General features: G+C 41.6%; 1 protein-coding gene across 2 annotated transcripts in view; it reads right to left on the bottom strand.

Moving 5' to 3' along the window:
- TRERF1 (transcriptional regulating factor 1) overlaps nt 1–18,040 on the bottom strand; it is a 240,263-nt gene that overhangs the window by 21,324 nt on the left and 200,899 nt on the right. For both annotated transcript variants that reach the window (XM_082249773.1, XM_082249774.1), the window contains one exon: nt 14,160–14,235. In XM_082249773.1, the coding sequence (XP_082105899.1) occupies nt 14,160–14,235 (76 nt within the window). The remainder of the gene's footprint in view (nt 1–14,159; nt 14,236–18,040) is intronic.

Here is an 18,040-nt window from a genome sequence, read left to right as displayed (position 1 = left end):
GTGAAAGGGAGTAATGTGCAAGTAAGGGGGACAACTTAGAAGAGACTGGGATACAAGGAGGGGGACTGTGGAGGGGATTGGGATACAATGAGGGGGACTTGGAGGGGATTGGGATACAATAAGGGGGTTGTGGAGCATGGCAGCTCCCATGGGTTTGTTGTTTTATCCTTCCTTTCAGCTTTAGAGTGAATTTTGAAAATTTTAATCCACTTGCACTGTTTTATGTTTACATGCATACTCTCAAATTTTAACTGGAAAAGTTGGGGGGTCGTCTTATACGCCCAGTCGTCTTATACGCCGGAAAATACGGTAATGCACAAGAAAAAAAAATTATTGGAAAGAAAAGATTCCCAGCTACGAAAATTATTTTCTGTAGCAACATGAGCTGAAATAGAAGGCTTGGTTGGTTGAATTTCAAAATCAATGGTGGCATCATCAGATCTGAAAATGCACAAAGTTTCTGATTTTAGAAAGAAATTCAGAATTGGACCCATTGGGCAGACTTCTGGGAAAATCTGTGAGCAGGAAATGATGTTTCTGGGGTGTGGTCAGTATACATTCTGTGTACAGAACAGCTCCAGGTTGCCATATAGGTGTAACGCTCCTGCGTTTCATGTATGGTGTGGATTTTCAGCTGCAGAAATATTCCACTTCAGTAGTCATGTAAGAGAGATGCTGAGATACCATTCCCAACCTCAATGACTCATCATGTGTGGAAGGTCTTAATTCAGCTAGTAAATACACACACTCAACAAGCTGGTTCCTAGAGTGACTTTATGTATGTAGTAACACAGTGATGAAGATTTAAGAGACAGGTTGAGTGGAGGTGGTAGGTGACAGACACTTGAAGGTAAGACAGTAGCAGATGGATGCAGGTAGGTTTAGCAATCATGTATGGTAGCAGATGACAGAGTAGCAGGTGGACATACAAGAGAGATCAACCCAGTGCAGGAATAAGTAGCAGTAGTCTTAAGAGCTAGCAATCTAGATATGCAGATGTGATAAATAGTCTTTACTATGCAGAGCTAGATAGTGTAAGCTTAGTATAAGTTTATAGAGGGTTCCCCTGCGGGGTACTTAGCACTAATAGCAATACAGCCGAAGGTTGGTTCAGGAGGAGCGGATGATCCGGAAGCGGGATGCAGGGATCAGCGCAGCAAGGTTCCGTCAGCGAGGTACGAAAGCTTCAAGCCAAGTTAGCATCCAGGTAAGGGTGTTTGAACGAACACATGTGAGTGAGAACCGGCGATTTAAATAGCCATCTAGTCCGGCGCTGAGTGATGACAGCTTCAGTCTTAAAGGTGTATGCGCACCTTTCCAAAAGAGAATGGTGGGGCGCATACACTTGTGAAAAGAGTAATTTAGGGTACCAAAGGTACCGGAACATTACAATAGGATTGCATTTTCAGAAAATTACAGCGGCTGCAGATTGAAAAGGAAAGGTCATTTGTAATAACATTTCATTACAATATTACTTGTGTTGCAGTTGTATACGCTATATTGTTTTTTATTTGCTATTGTTTTTCCCCCATGAAAGGTTGAGTTACCCTTTGAGGTTGAATTCAAAACGTTGGCATGGCAATGGAACAAACTTTTTTAGGGTTTTCATACGAAATGTGTTGAGTCCATAATGCTACTATCGAATGCTCTGACGTAAGTGCATTAAAATCCATGTTTGTTTTCTACCACAATGATGATGATGGAAATTGTTTCTCACATTAATGAATTTCTAACAGTAAATGTGGTTTAAATTTGGAAAAGTCCATTTATTCCAAAACTGACTGTTAAAAGCAAATTTATCTTCAGTACTTTTGAATGACATTCCTCAAGTCATCAAATAAATGAATAAGAATTTTTAAACATTCGCTTGAAAATGTACTAGTGTATAGCCAGCTTAAGGCTGGGTTCACATGATGCGATGGAAGACATCGCATGTGATTCGCACCACACTGCTGTGTAAATCACATGCGATGTCTGTGTGATGCGAATTCAGCCATACAGACTATATAGGTGTTCACATCTATGCGATCCAATTCCTGTCCGAATTGACAGTTCGCACTGCGATATGCAAACTGATCTGGGGGTGTCAATAACTTTGTATTGACACTCCCAGCAGTTCGCATATGACAGTGTAAACTGCCTGCGAGTCGGGTGCGATGCAGGATTTGCAGGGTTCACATTGGTGCGATGCGAGAAACCCTGCGAATCCACTGTGTGTTCCCGCATCGCATCCAACTCGCAGGCAGTTCACACTGCCATATGCGAACCGCTGGGAGTGTCAATACAAAGTTAATGACACTCCCAGATCGGTTCGCAAATCGCAGTGTCAATTCAGACAGGAAACAGATCGCATAGGGGTGAACACCTATGCGATCCAATTCTGGTGTGGACTAAAATAAGGGTCCTGCACGAGTTTGCTCCAAATGCGATGCAAATTCAGCCATACAATCTGTATAGCTGAATTCGCATCACACAGCCATCGCATGTAAGTTGCACAGCAGTGCAGTGCGACTCACATGCAATGTCTTCCATCGCACCAATGTGAACCCAGCCTTAATTTGTCTGTTGTTAGACCACAAAAAGAATGTTAGGTTGAAATATGATGAATGTGTTGCATCATTCTGTTTCATCATGCATCAGGAAAGGACAGACCCAGAATAACTTTTAGGAAGGTGATGACAAGCAGTGGTTAGTGAGTAAATCTAGAGTCTAAAACCTTATTGAACTCAGAGAAATAGATATTTGGTCAGACAGACATTGCTCTAACAACCTTTCCACTTAGCAGTACGTTCAAATATGATCGTACAACCCAACAAGCGGGGGAGTGACCAGAGCTGACCATGCTGCCCACTGCCCGTTCAGACACACCACCATCTCTTCCTCCACACAAGTCTGCATGGGGACGCTTGGGGTTACTCCTCTATGCCATCATCCTTTGATGGGTAGGTGGTGCTGAGAAGAAGCTGAACAGATTTCCCACCACTGGGCATCAGCAGGCAAGAGCACTAAGAGAAAAGAGCATTTTAAATTGTTACTTCATTTTTTTAACCACTTCCCACCCAAGGACGTACCCATTTGTCCTTGGGTTTCAGTGGTAATATCGGGATAATACCTGCACCTACAAGCATCATCCCGGTACCACTGTTTGCAGCCGGCGATTGTCTACAATGCAGAAGTGATCCAAGTGGCTAATTAGCCACTCGATCACTTCTGCAGGTGGCAGAAGGGGGGTCCCACCTCTCCCGGGCTCTCCGATCCCATTGCGAAGGCCGGCAGCAATGTGTCTGGCGACGATGGCTGCCTGGTACAGAGAGAGATGAACTGACGTCGTTCCCATCTCTCTGTAACCCAGGAGCAACGAGTATTCGTCACTTCCATTTCCTCCTCTTTGTTTACTTGGCCACCAGCGGTCTAGAGAAGCAGCTGTATGGACCGATCTCAGTCTGATCGGCTGCATGGGGGGCCAGAGGAGAGATTTGGGGTCTAACAGACCCTAAATCTCTCCATATAGAGGACTTGTTTTCGGCCTATGCTGTCACAAGGGATGTTGTTCATCCCTTGTCATAGCAATAAAGTTTGTACAAAAAAAAAGTGTAAAAAAAAAAAAAAAGTTGTAGAAAATAAATAAATAAATATAAAAAAAATAAAATAATGATAGCGCCCCTGTCCCACTGTGCTTACGCACAAATGCCAGCGCATATGTTACTCCCGCACACATATGTAAACAATGATCACACAATACATGTGAGGTATTGTCACGAACGTCAGAGCAAGAGCAATAATTCTAGCACCAGACCACCGTAGTTTGCCGCCATTCCACGGGCAGATGAAAATTTTAAAGCGTGATATGTTAGGTATCTATTTACTTGGTGCAACATCATCTTTCACATTATATAAAAAAATTGGGCTAACTTTATTTTTTTTTTTTTTAATTCATGAATGTGTTTTTTTGGGGGGGGGGGGGGTTCTAAGTAATTTTCTAGCAAAAAAAAGAAGATTTTCATACGTAGGAGGCGGAGCCAAGTGTCAGAATAGGCTTAAAAAGGAGATGGTTAAACAGAAGGCAGTCATATGACACCCTGGACTTGAAGTGGTGATATCTGGATGATGCTTACAGCTACAGGCGTCATCCACATATCTTTATTTTCAGCCAGTGTGCACACAGAAACACGAAACACGCGCCCATATATGTAACAGGGTTCAGCCTATACGTGAGGTATCGCCGCGATTGTTAGAGCAATAATTCTAGCAAATAATTGGTGCGCTAAACTTAATAAAAATTATATCATAAATCACAATAGTGCAAATATGATTAAAACATATATAAAGAAAAAAAGTCCAAAAAATGAAAGTCCATCCGTGTATAATAACGTGCCAAAATGAACCACTAAATTTCTGTGACTTGGATGATGATGTAAATAATATAACTCAATTCAATAATTGTGATATCCACGTGAGACGATCCCCACCACCAACAGGTTAGTCTTCTTACCAGATAGATCTATATATAGCGTGAGTAATTTGCATACAACAATGCCAACTCAATTCCCATGCACCTTCACCCGGTGTGTGAGCACACTACAAGCCGCTTACCAGATGTCAGATGAACATAGCATAGGGAATAAAGCTCTCCTCACTCCAGAATATAGCTGTAAGCTGATATAACGATCCTAAGATTGATGGATGGTGTCCTGTCTCTTTATGGCTCCGCAATTAGCATATGCAAAAAGACTCAAATGGACCAACAATAGTGCATTACCCCCAGTTTATTTCATAAAATTCAGGCAGTTACACTTACATGTATTGGGCTTTAACTACTTGCTGACCACCCTATAGCACTTTTACTGCTACAGGGCAGCAGCTGTGCGCTGGATCAAGTATATATACACATGATCCTGCACTTCCGCCTGGAGGAAGCAGAAGCTGATCGTTGGGCAGAGACTCAGAACAGAGCTCTGTCTTTGTAAATGTAGCACTGTCCCCGCAGGGCTTGTTGTGTGTTAACTTCTTAGGCCTCCCTCTAATTACCTGCAAACAGTTGCTGGGGTTTTTTCACATATCCCTTCTTACTCCCATTTGCTCACTACTCAATACACAGTCTATTTGTTTTTTTGTATTTACCGTGGAACCTGTGGAAGAAAGTTCTATTTGTTGGGGAAAACATGACATAAATTTTATTCGGGTACAGTGTTGCATGACGGTGAAATTGTCAGTTAAACTAACGCAGTGCAATATCGCAAAAAAGTGGCATGGTCATGAAGGGGGGTTAAATCTTCCGGAGGTCAAGTGGTTAAGGGAATAAGGTACGACTTCTAGGCAACAAGCCTGGGCAGCTAAGCGTATTGGGGTGTTTTCAATAGTATTTGTTATTTTAAATAGGGAATGGAGCGCAATGTCAGAAAAAAAAAGTTCTGTTTTATCTATATTAGTTTTAAGGAAGTGAAAGGACACAAAAACAGAGACAAAAGATTGACAGAAAGGAAGTGAGATCAAGATCCAAAAAAAGATAAGAGCAAAGTATGCATGGAAATGTTGTAATGTACACCAAGACCTTGAGTATAACGGAAAAGCGAAAGGCTCCATGAACCTGTGCCGGGACAAGGTCGTTTGGTTCCCAGGGCAAAGATGCCAAACTGCACCCCCCCCCCCCTCTTCATGTGATTATACAGGTTAGGGAGAAACATACAACGCCAAACAATTACCCTACCAGGTCCTAAATGATACGATAGCTTCTGATGAGGGAACCTTCCACATTATTAAATACAGAAAAAGCCACACACTGTGGATGTAGGCTCTACCCAAGACCAAACTCCTCCACATTTAATGAAAAATATATTGGTTGACTATAATATAGAACAAATTCTTGATTCGCCTTTAGGCATACAGAATATAACAGCTCCCGATTGTTGAAATAATTCTTTCCACGATCGGGAGCGGTTATATATGTCTAGAGGCGAGTCAATTTGATCTTTATTATAGTCAATTAACCACTTCAATACAGTGCCCTTTCCTGCCCAGGCCACTTTTCAGCTTTCGGCACTGTCACATTTTGAATGACAATTGCACGGTCATGCTACACTGTACCCATATGGAATTTTTATCATTTTTTTCACACAAATAGAGCTTTCTTTTGGTGGTATTTAATCACCGCTGGGTTTTTTAGTTCTTACTAAAAAAAAAAAAAAAAAAAGAAAGAAGACATAAAATTTTGAAAAAAAAAAAAAAAGGTTTTTCTCATTTCTCTCAGTAAATTTTGAAAATAAGTAATTTTCTCCTTTACTGATGGGCACTGATGGGGCGGCACTGATAGGCTGCGCTGATGGGCACTGATGAGGTGGCACTTATGGGCACTGATGAAGTGGCACTGATGAGGAGGTACTAATATGCCACACTGATGGGCACTGATAGGCAGCACTGATGAGCACTGATAGATGGCACTGATGGGCACTGACGGGCAGCACTGATGGGCACTGATGGTCAGGCACTGATGGTGGGAACTGTGGGCATTTATTGTGGGCACTGTTTTTTAACTTTTCTGCAATCAGGGCACTGATGATCACTGCCCTGATTACCTGTCCTAGACTCCCCTTTGAGGAGGAGCCGCTGATCGGCTCTCCTCGCTAAACACACTCTGACAGTGTGAGGGGAGGAGAGCAGATAAAAGGCACTTCCTCCTTTAAATGTGACTGGCTTTGATTGGACACCAAAGATCACATGGGTAAAGAGTGAAGTCATTGGCTCTTTACCAAGATCAGGGTCGTGCCATGTCCTAGCAACACGGCGCGGCCATGTTCACCGCACTGCATGCCGTCTGCGCGCCATTCTGGGGCGCCGTCATATGATGTCGTTCCCAGAATGAGAGCTGCACCGCTCCACCGTCATTTAACGGTGGGCAGGCGGTAAGTAGTTAAATATATTTTTCATTTGATTTGGAGGAGTTTGGTGTTAGGTAGAGCCTACATCCACAGTGTGTTTGGTTTTTCTTGTGTGTGTGTGTTAGGGAGAAACAACGGGTTATTTATATCTGATCAGCTAGCTATGAATTAATTAGGTAGCGAATATGTGTAGCACCTTCCTAGTTTACTAGTTATTTGTTAAATTTAGTTGGCTCCTCTGTAGGCAGAGGGGCAGGAGTTGATAGTGATAGGAGCTGTGCAGTGCCTCACAGGTTGCTGACCTGTTACTTCTCCTCCTCTTCTGGAGTGTTCCAGAACATGGTGGGAGTGAGAACAGGGTTAGCAGCCTGAATATTTATGGATCTCCAGCCAATCCCTGAGGAGAAGTTCTCAGTAGGTGGATGGAAATCCTATAAATACTCTGAGGTCTGGCAGCTGAGGAGCAGAGTCCAGGGACCAGCCACCTAGAGGAAGAGAGAAGAGGGACAGAAGCCTCAGGAATCCAGTCCAGCTTTAAAGTATAACTAATGGCAAAACTTTTTTGAGTGGAGAAGGATTAGAAAATCTGTCCGTTTTTATTGCTGCCTGTGTCCTGGGTAGGGAGAATCACCCTCTCTATTTGTCCTGTTTATTGTTATCATTGAAAGTGAAAGTAAAAGAAAATCCCACATTTTGGATTGTCCCCAGAAAAGTAATAGTGCAGAAATCTTCCAATGGGGACACTAGTTCTGATGGCCTGGGGGTCCCCAAGGGATTTCCTAAACTTGCAGGGATTTCTTCTCACTAAGTGATCTGACACTTCCGGGTCTGGGCCTATGTAAACAAGGCAGATTGCTGTTCTGTCAGTAGGGAAGGCATTGATGCTGCGTTCCTGCAAAGCAGTGAGATGATTCTATGCCTTCTCTTAGTAAAATCACCCCCCCCCACAGTACAGAAGCACTGGCTAGGCACACATTTAACCCTCTGATTAAACCTGATTTTTTTCACAATTTTTGTAAATATTTTATTATTTTTCAAATTCTTTATTGATCAACATAAAGAAACAAAAATAGTGCATCAGAATACAGTCAAAAAGTCAACCAACAGAAATCCCATAACGTGCAAAAAATATAGTCTCAGCAATTAGGTAAACTTGTAAAACCCGTATAAGGACACATGAAATTCACAGTACCAACACCAGGAATCGGGAGCAACAGAAAGATGGCAAATCAGATGGCAGCTACGGTCAGCATGATGTGTGGAATAGGCACTACATGAGAGAGAATGCATGGTGGATCACGAACAGATAGACCATATACTGATAGTAGAGTGATCGGGAGAAAGAGGGATAGCAAGACAGCCTAGGGAAAGGGGGAAGTAGAAGGGTAGGTAGGAAGCACCCGGCACATCGCCGGCAAGGAGGGGGCATAGGGGGTGGTGGGTAGGAGAGGAGGACAAATATGACGAAGGGGTGGACGTATATGCCTCCCGTGCGGGCGGCACCACCACCAATCAGGTCCTCGGACGTGGGGAGAGCCCATGTAATGCCAGTCCCTCGGCAGAAAGTATAAAAGAGTTCCAGCAGGACCACATTTTAGAGTACTGTTCCTTTCTACCCTGTGCAGTGAGTACCAGATCCTCCAAGTCGTTTATCCATTTAACCCTCTTTAGCCAGAGGGCAATCGTCGGGGGTGAAGTACTTTTCCAGCAAAGGCTAAAACAGGATTCCCAGCCAGTATCATTAGTACAGCGACCGTGCTTATTTTTTTTAGCACTAATCAGTGTATTAGTGTCTCTGGTCCCTAAAAAGTGTCAGTTAGTGTCTGATTTGGTCGCCGCAATATCGCAGTCCCGCTATAAGGTCGCTGATCCCCGCCATTTCTAGTAAAAAATGTTTTAAAAATGACATCGTTTGTAGACGTTATCACTTTTGCGCAAACCAATCAATATACGCTAATTGGGATTTTTTTATAAGTAGGACGTCTTGGCATCTCATCCCATGAATCTGGCACTGGTTTTAGTGCTACATGAGCAACATAGGACAGATTTTTGGCTAGGATGCCTTTATTGCTTCCGGTGGATTTCCTGACTAAAGCCTCTTGTGGCCTGGTTTCTTCTTTTACAGCGTTTGGATTGTTTGCATTATTTCTATTTCTGTCACTTTGCTGCTTATCTTTATATGACACTGATGTGAAATTTCCCTCAGCTTGAAGTGTTTGTGTTAGTTCGTAAATTTTGAACACACTGAAGTTTTATTGACAATTACACTTCTACTGATGGTTACCTTGTTTGTGTCTTGTTGTAGAATTCTGTATCCCTTTTAGGATTCACTGTACTCCACAAGTACACCATCCTTTGCACAAGAATCACATTTTGTACATTTTTCGTTTGGGATGTGCACATAGGCTTTGCTTCCAAAAATGTTTGGAGGGTTTAAATTTGGGGCCCTTCCATTCCACAGTTCAAATGGAGTTTTTCCTGGTGGTTGATTTTAGAGTTAGCATGTGGTCATTGCCTCCCCCTCAATATGTGATTGGCATATCTCCATCAAACAGCATGGTTCTTCCACTCTCACATAGAGTACAGTTCATTCTTTCTGTAACTCAGTTTTGTTCTGGGATGTAAGGTACAGTGGTTAGAAATATTATGCCATGCTTTCTGAGAATCGCCTCTGCGTCATCACCTGTATATTCAGTCCCCTTATCAGTGTGCAATACATTCTGCATTTTGACAAATTTGTTGCCCACTTGAGCCAAATACTGTTCAACTTTCTCTGGTACTTCACTTTTGTTGTGTAACAGATATAATGTAGTATCCTGGAGTCAATTTTTCCATTGGACCGCAAAGATCTGAATGAACAAAGTCCAGAGGTTTATCAGCTCTGCTTGTATTCTGCTTTGAAAAGGCTTTTCTTGTACTTTTTCCTTTTATATAGCTTGTGCATCTCATTGTTTAATCACATGGACTATTTTTATTCCACTTTCATAGTCATTCTCAGTTAATTTCTTTATTATGTCAGGACTTTTGTGTGCAAGTCATCTGTGCCATGTGTGAATGCAGTTTGATTTTTTTCCTCCTTGGCAGTATTAACCATCTTATTGCAGTTTAGCTGATAAAGTTCATCTGTAATTTTAGCTTTTGAAGTAAGATATCCCGCTTTGTGATGAGGAGGTGACCAACTTAGAATGTCAGTATATTGCCTTGTTCTGTGTGCTTCTTCACTGACAAAAGATTAGCTTCAAGAGCAGGGACATAAAGGATATTTTTCACATGTATCTTTCTGGTGACACTCTGGGAAATAGGGCAGTAAAGAAAACCATCTCCTAGTCCTTTCAGTATCCATTATTTGCCCATTAGTTGTGGTGATTTTCTACTCTGGTCAAGGTGAATAAAGAAATGTCTGTCATTTCTCATTTGACTCGTAGCTCCTGAATCAACACGCCATGCCTGCAAAGAGAAGGTGTGACTTTTGGATTGGAAACTAAATTCATTTTCTGAAGCAAAATCAGTTTCTTCCTTCACACGTTTTGGTTCTTTGTAGATTAGTTTGTTTTTGTATTCTAGCTTTCCAGATTCTGCAATCTGTTTTTAAATGACCTTGTTGCTTACACACTAAAACATTTACGTGTATCTTTGTATCTTATGGCATGTTACTGTTTTTATTCCCGTTTTTTGTCTTTAAAGCAGAGATAGAAGCACTGTCACTATTAATGTTTTCTGTGTTACTCTTATATTCATCCACAAGCTTGCCCTTAACATATTCCAATGTTAGTTTATCATCTGGACATGTATTAAGTGCTGTGACAAGCGCTTCATAACTTTCTGGTAAGCCACTGAGTAATAGTGCTGCAACATGTAAATCTTTTATTTCTTCTCCTATGCCTCTCAGGAGTCCAACCAATCTAAGGTGTGCCTTATAAAATCCTGCATATCCTAAGCCTTTCATCAGCTTGGTTTGCTTTAGCTTTCTAATCAAATACAGTTTATTGCTGAGATTAGCTCTTTAATGCACCTTTTGTAATCCTTCTCACATTTCTTTAGCAGTTTCACAGCATAGAAGATGATCAGATCATACATATATGTAAGAGAGATTGTGCTCTGAGCTTTTTGGTCTTTCTCTAGCCACTCATCTGAAAGTTGTTCTGGCCTGACTTCATTTATACATTTTTCATGTACCTTCTCTTGTTAGCAGTATTTTCATCTTGAATTTCCAAAACTGGTAGTTCTGGTTGGTCAGATTTACAACATTTTGTTACAGCTGTGTTACTGGCCATTTTCTGTTATTCTTTTGCAGTCTTCTTTCTGTTGCTGTATCTTGCAATGTTGCTGTAGCAGGCTATGACTGAGTTCTTAGCTTTTGTCTGGGTGGATGGGTGCCTGGGTTATGCCTGGCCAATAACCTGTTAGAAATTCTGTATATAGCCCTACAGAACAGACAGACAGTGCACAGTCCATGTGGGCATTTCTATTTAACTGCAGACAGGAAACAGGAACTTCATTATACAGAGAAAACATAGAGAAGCTACAAACTTATAAACACTGCCATCCACTGGCTGATGTAGTTGTTGCACAAAATACATGACAAATTTATTCCAACAGTTCCTTTTATTTCCAAAAAGAGTTCCTTTCATTTCTAAAACAGATTGCTTCTAAAGCAGCAACAAATGGTCAGCAATGTCAAAGGCTGAAGGCAGATTGAGAAGGAGAATGGAGTAGGGACCTTTAAATTTGTCATGTCATTCCTGACCTTGTAAGGGTAGTTTTAGGTGGAACTACTGGGGCAAAAAGCCAGACAGAAGGTGATTGAACGGACATGTAGAATAGTGATAGCTAATTAAGAATTTGCGTGTTGTTGGAGTACAGAAGGCATGTGGGTCCAATGCAGGTTTTATGTACTATGGTGTTATACACGTTTGAATAGGAAACCGCCAACAGCTTAATGTTCTCATTGTGATAAACCCTATTGGGAAGAGATGTAATAGGATTTGTAAGGTACAATCACTGTGCAGCACTCCCAAACGGGAGCAGAGCCTGCATCCTGTACAAGTGAATATGGCTGCCTCCTATTTCACATATAACCGCACACTGTAAATATAAAGAAGGTTTTTTTTTCAAACCATAACACAAACTGACAATATTATTCACATTACACTGATCTCTTTCACATGTACGTCTGAGAAAATAATTCAGTTTACTTTCATGGTTTGTATACATGCTGGCTGGCATTTCACTCCAAAGCAGAGTCCATGGCTAAATGAGAAGATGGAGAAAGGATATTAGGCGCCAGTTGCTTTAGTCTTTTTAAGGCTTTTTTGCGAAACTGCTAAAAGGAGGTGAGGGTTAGGGTTCCCAGTCCAGATACCGTAGCAGATCACTTAGAGACTCTCTAGATTCAGATCAATGTCCAGCTTCACATTGTCAGAACCTTTAAGTCGACCCAGCAACACTGTAAACACGTTCCCATATTTTGGTGCATCCTCCAAGTGAGTCACCAGTCCCTTCTGAGAGACCAGTCTTCTTCATGCTTCTCTCCATCAAGGGGCCTCCCCTTAGTCTCCTTCTTGGCACAGCTTCCTCCACACCAGGCAGAACAGCTTTAGGACAACTTCAGCACACATCTGGCCCCAAACAGGCCATTGGCCTAACAGCAGAGCTCCAACCAGCAGCACTTCCCTAGGCCTCAGCCCAGGTGAAGACAGCGAACACATGGCCTGTTCCAAATATTGATATCCTCCCCAAGCATGCATCAGCGGCATAAACCTCCTACTGGATTGGCTGAAGAAAATCGAAATATTCATAACTTGGTTTTGTTTGCGAAATTTTATACAATGACCAGTGACATTTACTGGCGACAGTGAGAAATCACAAGCCAACTTAAACTTAAGGAAAAACCAGGTGAAAAACTATGCAATCAGTTTGAACTACATCCCCTAGGACAAAGGGGGGCTTCACTTATAAACTACCAAGAAGACATGCAGCAAGAACTGTTAGTTGTGGCTGATGATAATTCTTTAAACAGGACATAGCCTTTTTCATTGACCATATTAGTAGAAAGCTACAGACATTCCCATAGCTTCCAGCTTTCACTCTGCAGCACAAACAAGATGTACGTCCATGCAAGGGCTGTGTTTGCCTGCACTGGGATGCATAGATATTCCCTGAAAGTGTCCCTGAATTTACAATGTCTGCATTTGAGAACATGTCCAGCATTCCATACGGTTATCAAATTGGGAGCAGTTCCAAATGACATCAATGGGACCGCCTGTGTGGCAATGCACCATAAAACTCTGCATCACTGTGTGGGCAAACATGGCACTCACATATGTATGCCTAAGTATGCCTGTGTGAACAAGGCCTAATTCTCAATATGAATTCTTCAAGTGTCCAATCCCTTACAACCAACATGAAAGACGGTTACTGCTATAGGTCGACTTAAGAAAGAAGAACAGATGGATACAGCAGGTCTCACAAGAGACAAGATCTTTGGCCGTCTTGTGCTGACATGCATTGTCAGAAGATGCTATCTGATACCAGAGTAAAGATACTAGCTGCTACTTTACTGTATGTCAATAATCCTTAAAGTGAAACTTTACTCATAACAACTTGAGAAAAGATAAAGTTCTTTAGCAAGGAACATACATTCCACATTAATAAATATGCTATCAAAATTAGTGTGTTCTAGAAATTGCCTCCAGCATTGCTCCTGTTTCTTCTTGTTGGAGGCTGCCATTAACGTTGAAACCCAGAGCCCCAGCTGTAAATCATAACGCGGAATTAAACCCATCGATTTACCAGCTTCAAAAAACAGTTTGATTTGCTTGTGTCCTCAACCAAACTGTTAAACCATCAAATGGCTGGTGTTCTTACTGATCAAACAGAGGCAGCTTTATTGGTTATAAAAAAAACAGGAGAGTTTAGTTATGCTTTAAGGTTGTCAGCAGATCGGCCTCTACAAATTCAACAGTGTCTAAAAATGGAGAGCAGCTGAGCATGCGCAGAACAGGGTGAGGCAGAGTATTACTGGATTTTAAACAGTATAGGGACTTTTTTTTATGCTTTACATTGCAAAAGGGGCCAGCCTGAAGTGATCTAGCAGGACTTGATTTTCTGACTAAAGTTCCACTTTAACCCCCCTACATTCATCATTGAAGATCAAACAGAAGAATGAACAATAATTGAGTGCCTGCTATAGGTTACTACAAATGGCACATGGCTCCATACTCTGCAGCACACAGATACACACACAGTCCCACTGATGGAATGCTAACGGGAGGAAGATTTTACCTGCATAGTGGTAGTCTGCTAGTGGATGGCTTTTTAGCCTTGGTATGTCTTTCAATAGCAGCATCTCCAGAGCGCTCTGCAGTAAGAAAAATTCAAACACCATATTAAACAAGGATTCCAGCGGTCACTTTTCTTCTGTCTGTTATAAAATGTGAAAACATCTGATTTGTGACATTTGTCACTATAGGAACACAGAAGCCTACCTCTGTAATTGTTAAATATAAAGAATTTATTTTCTAGTCTTAAAGCAGAATTAAACCATCCTAAACGTTACAGCTAAGGAAGCTGCCATCTAAGCCTCTCTCTCATTTGCAGCTGCCATGGTGCTGCACATGTGATCAGTTAGGACACCAGCCATTTGATAGTTGACAGTTCCGGAAGAGACAGAAAAAGCTGCTTTGACGGTTATCATTTACTGCATGCCTTGAACTGTTTTGGGTAAACCAGTAAAACAATGGGTTTAATTCCACTTTAAAGCTGAACTAAACCCATTCATTTAATGGTTTCTTAAACAGTTGCATTCAAGGGATGCTGTGATTGATAATGTCACCGTTGCATGTGCTCTCAACCAAACTGTCAGGCCACCAAGTAATTGTGTCATTACTGTTCACAATGTGCAGCACCCCTGCAATTGCAGCTCAAAGAGGCTAAGATGAAAGCTTCCTTAACTGTAAAGGAAAGAAGGGTTTAGTTCCACTATAAAGGAAACCTGGTATAAGATTCTCACATACACACAAAAATAGCTCAATCTCTCCTTTAAAATGGCCCATGGAATGCCAGCTTAAACACATAAGTTCTTGCCCTCCTTCCTAGTCCAAAAACAAGGAAAATTATTCAACCAGTTACAATCCTTAATAACCTTTATTTATAAATATCAGCAAAAATCTGACAGTAGCATACAAAACTAACGCATTTCAGCTATACTTTCTTATTGCAGAATGCCTTATTTTAAAGTCTGAGAGCAGGCAGGCACTTTATTGCAGAAGAGACATGCAGTGTCTTTTCTGCAATAAATTAAACCTGCCTGTTTGCTCGCAGCAACTTAGTTTCTATCCTGGCATGGATCCTTTGTGCTGGGATGACTAAACTCCAGTTCAAACCACAGCTCTGCACCTGGAAGAAGTCAGGCAAAAGATGCCGGCGCTGGTAAAGGATGCTGGACTATTGAAGGAAAGGTAAGTATCATGAACTTTAAAAAACAATATAAAGGGAGAGATAGATAAATTGGTGTATATAAAGATAAAAAGATAAAAAGCTGCGCTAATATAGAATACTGATAAACCAAACTCATTAGTTAAATGAATAACACAATGATGCCTGTATGCCAAAACTCAATATAGCAACAAATTTCATATAGCCATACAGAGTGACCATGAAATCAACAGACTTCTGATGGGAGCAGTTCTGTTGAGACAAGCGCGTAGGGTACGACGTGCTGACGTCACCGCGCTGCCCAGAGGACGGCTATATGTGAGCCAGGCGGCTTATCTACAGCGTTTATTTGCCATTTACATGTGAGTTTTATTCTTTTATTTAACTGATAAAGTGTGTGACTATATTACACTATCGAGCCCCTCTCTTTTGTATGGAACCATGGGAACACACCTCGAGTGACATCTGACCAGTGCACTACTCTCTCCTAATCACATTCCTGGTTACCTGCTGGAGGAAGGCTCGCCCTGTTAAGGGCGTTGTGAGGATATCCATACAGGCAGATTTTTATCGGTGTTCTGGTAAGGAGATAAGTGTGCCACTGTCGTAGGATCACTGGGGTGACTGCAGATTTGCTTACATCTTCATCACTTCACCTCTTGTGGATGTCACTTTGGGACTTTACCTTTAACACTTATGTTATGGACTTGTGCTCTTTATCGCTCATTAATTTCATGTGATTTAATGGTCACTCTGTATAGCTATATGAAATTTGTTGCTATATTGAGTTTTGGCATACAGCCATCATTGTGTTATTCATTTAACTAATGAGTTTGGTTTATCAGTATTCTATATTAGCGCAGCTTTTTATCTTTTTATTGCTTTTGGTGTAGTCTCACCTATAGCTGCTGCTTTTCTTGGACATTTAGCGCGGTTACAAGATTTTATAAATTGGTGTATATGGCAGCTGGCACAAAAAAGGTGAATATACAATCCTCAGAAAATATTATAAAATAAAGTATGTGCAGCGCTAATAAGTGAAACGTTTAGTGCTTCAACAGATAAATGTCCAAACAAAGAAGATAAACCACCAGGTAGTGATCAAAAGTGCAACATGAATTACTTTAAACATACAGTCCAAATATTGAGGCCAAAAAAAAAAAGAACAGTCAAATAACAGCTGGGTTATCCATTGTATCTGAAAGACTCCTCCGATGTTAAACGTGGAGTGTCAAAACTCTCACCAGACAATAACCAAGAAACGGCAGTGAGAACAAAAGGCAATACACCCCAAGTGCTGTCAGATGCTCCTTCAGCATGATCCCCCTCCACCAATCTATGCACTCACCAGAAGATGCAATAAGATGAGCCTTGTACTGCTGTTAAGCAGTATGGTGGAAATGTATATAAAAGTATTGCTGCGCTCAAGTAAAAATATAATAAAAAAGTAGGCGAAAAGCAGCTACCACAGATCCAAATTGTAAAAAACAGATCAATAAGCATGTATATATTAAGGGTGTAGCGCTAACCTGAAATGTGCAAGTCCATATGCAAGGAAAGTCCACAAGGTGTTAGTATCAACTCCACAAAGATGTGTGTACAGGTTGAAAAGTCCAAACTCCAAGACCACCACCAAGTTGAAAGACACACTGCCTCTTACCGGATAACATCGAAGTCAGCCTATGACGAAACGCGTCGGCAGAAGCCTATGGCGACGCTAGCCCACACGAGGAGACGCGGCGCCCATTTTGTTGGCGGGACAAGGACGCGGACCGTTATGCAAGGGGAACTTCCACTCTGCTCCAGTATATCCACCAATCTGTAAGCTTCTTTTTACTTATTTGCGTGATATTAAAACTATTTGTACATATTACGCTATGGGCATATTCTTGTCTTGTTTTACCGGGGCACATTTGGAGACAATTGTTCCTGACATTCTGGAGGAGTGCTGATTGTATTCATATGTGGATGCTGAACATGGCCTTTGTAATGAGGGTCCATGTTATCCGGTAAGAGGCAGTGTGTCTTTAAACTTGGTGGTGGTCTTGGAGTTTGGACTTTTCAACCTGTACACACATCTTTGTGGAGTTGATATTAACACCTTGTGGACTTTCCTTGCATATGGACTTGCACATTTCAGATTAACGCTACACCCTTAATATATACATGGTGGAAATGTAGTTCGCTGTGTTGGTTCTGCGGTCACTTCCAATGCGTTGTGCACTGTGTAAAGGAGCTCACTTCTCCTCAGCTCCACTTCGATGACGTCACACGGCGTGGGGCGGTATGTGACGTCATCGAAGCAGAGTTGAGCCGAGGAAAAGGGAGCTGCTTTACACAGTGCACATCGCATGAGAAGTGACTGCAGAACCAACAACCAACAGCATCTTCTGGTGAGTGCATAGATTGGTGGAGGGAGATCACGCTGAAGGAGCATCTGACAGCACTTGGGGTGTATTGCCTTTTGTTCTCACTGCCGTTTCTTGGTTATTGTCTGGTGAAAGTTTTGACACTCCACGTTTAACATCAGATGAGTCTTTCAGATACAATGGATAGCCCAGCTGTTATTTGACTGTTTTATTTGGGCTCACTATTTGGACTTTCTTTACAGTGATTCATGCTGCACTTTTGATCACTACCTGATGGTATATCATGAACTTTAGTTCTGCTTTAATCATAGCAAAATAACAGATTTGTATGCTACTGTTGGGATGTTTGCTGACTTTTAT

The sequence above is a fragment of the Pelophylax lessonae genome (assembly GCF_965119305.1).
Source record: "Pelophylax lessonae genome assembly, chromosome: 3".
NCBI classification, from domain to species: Eukaryota; Metazoa; Chordata; class Amphibia; order Anura; family Ranidae; genus Pelophylax; species Pelophylax lessonae.
Note: the sequence above shows the minus strand (reverse complement) of the source record. Positions and strands in the feature narration are given on the sequence as shown.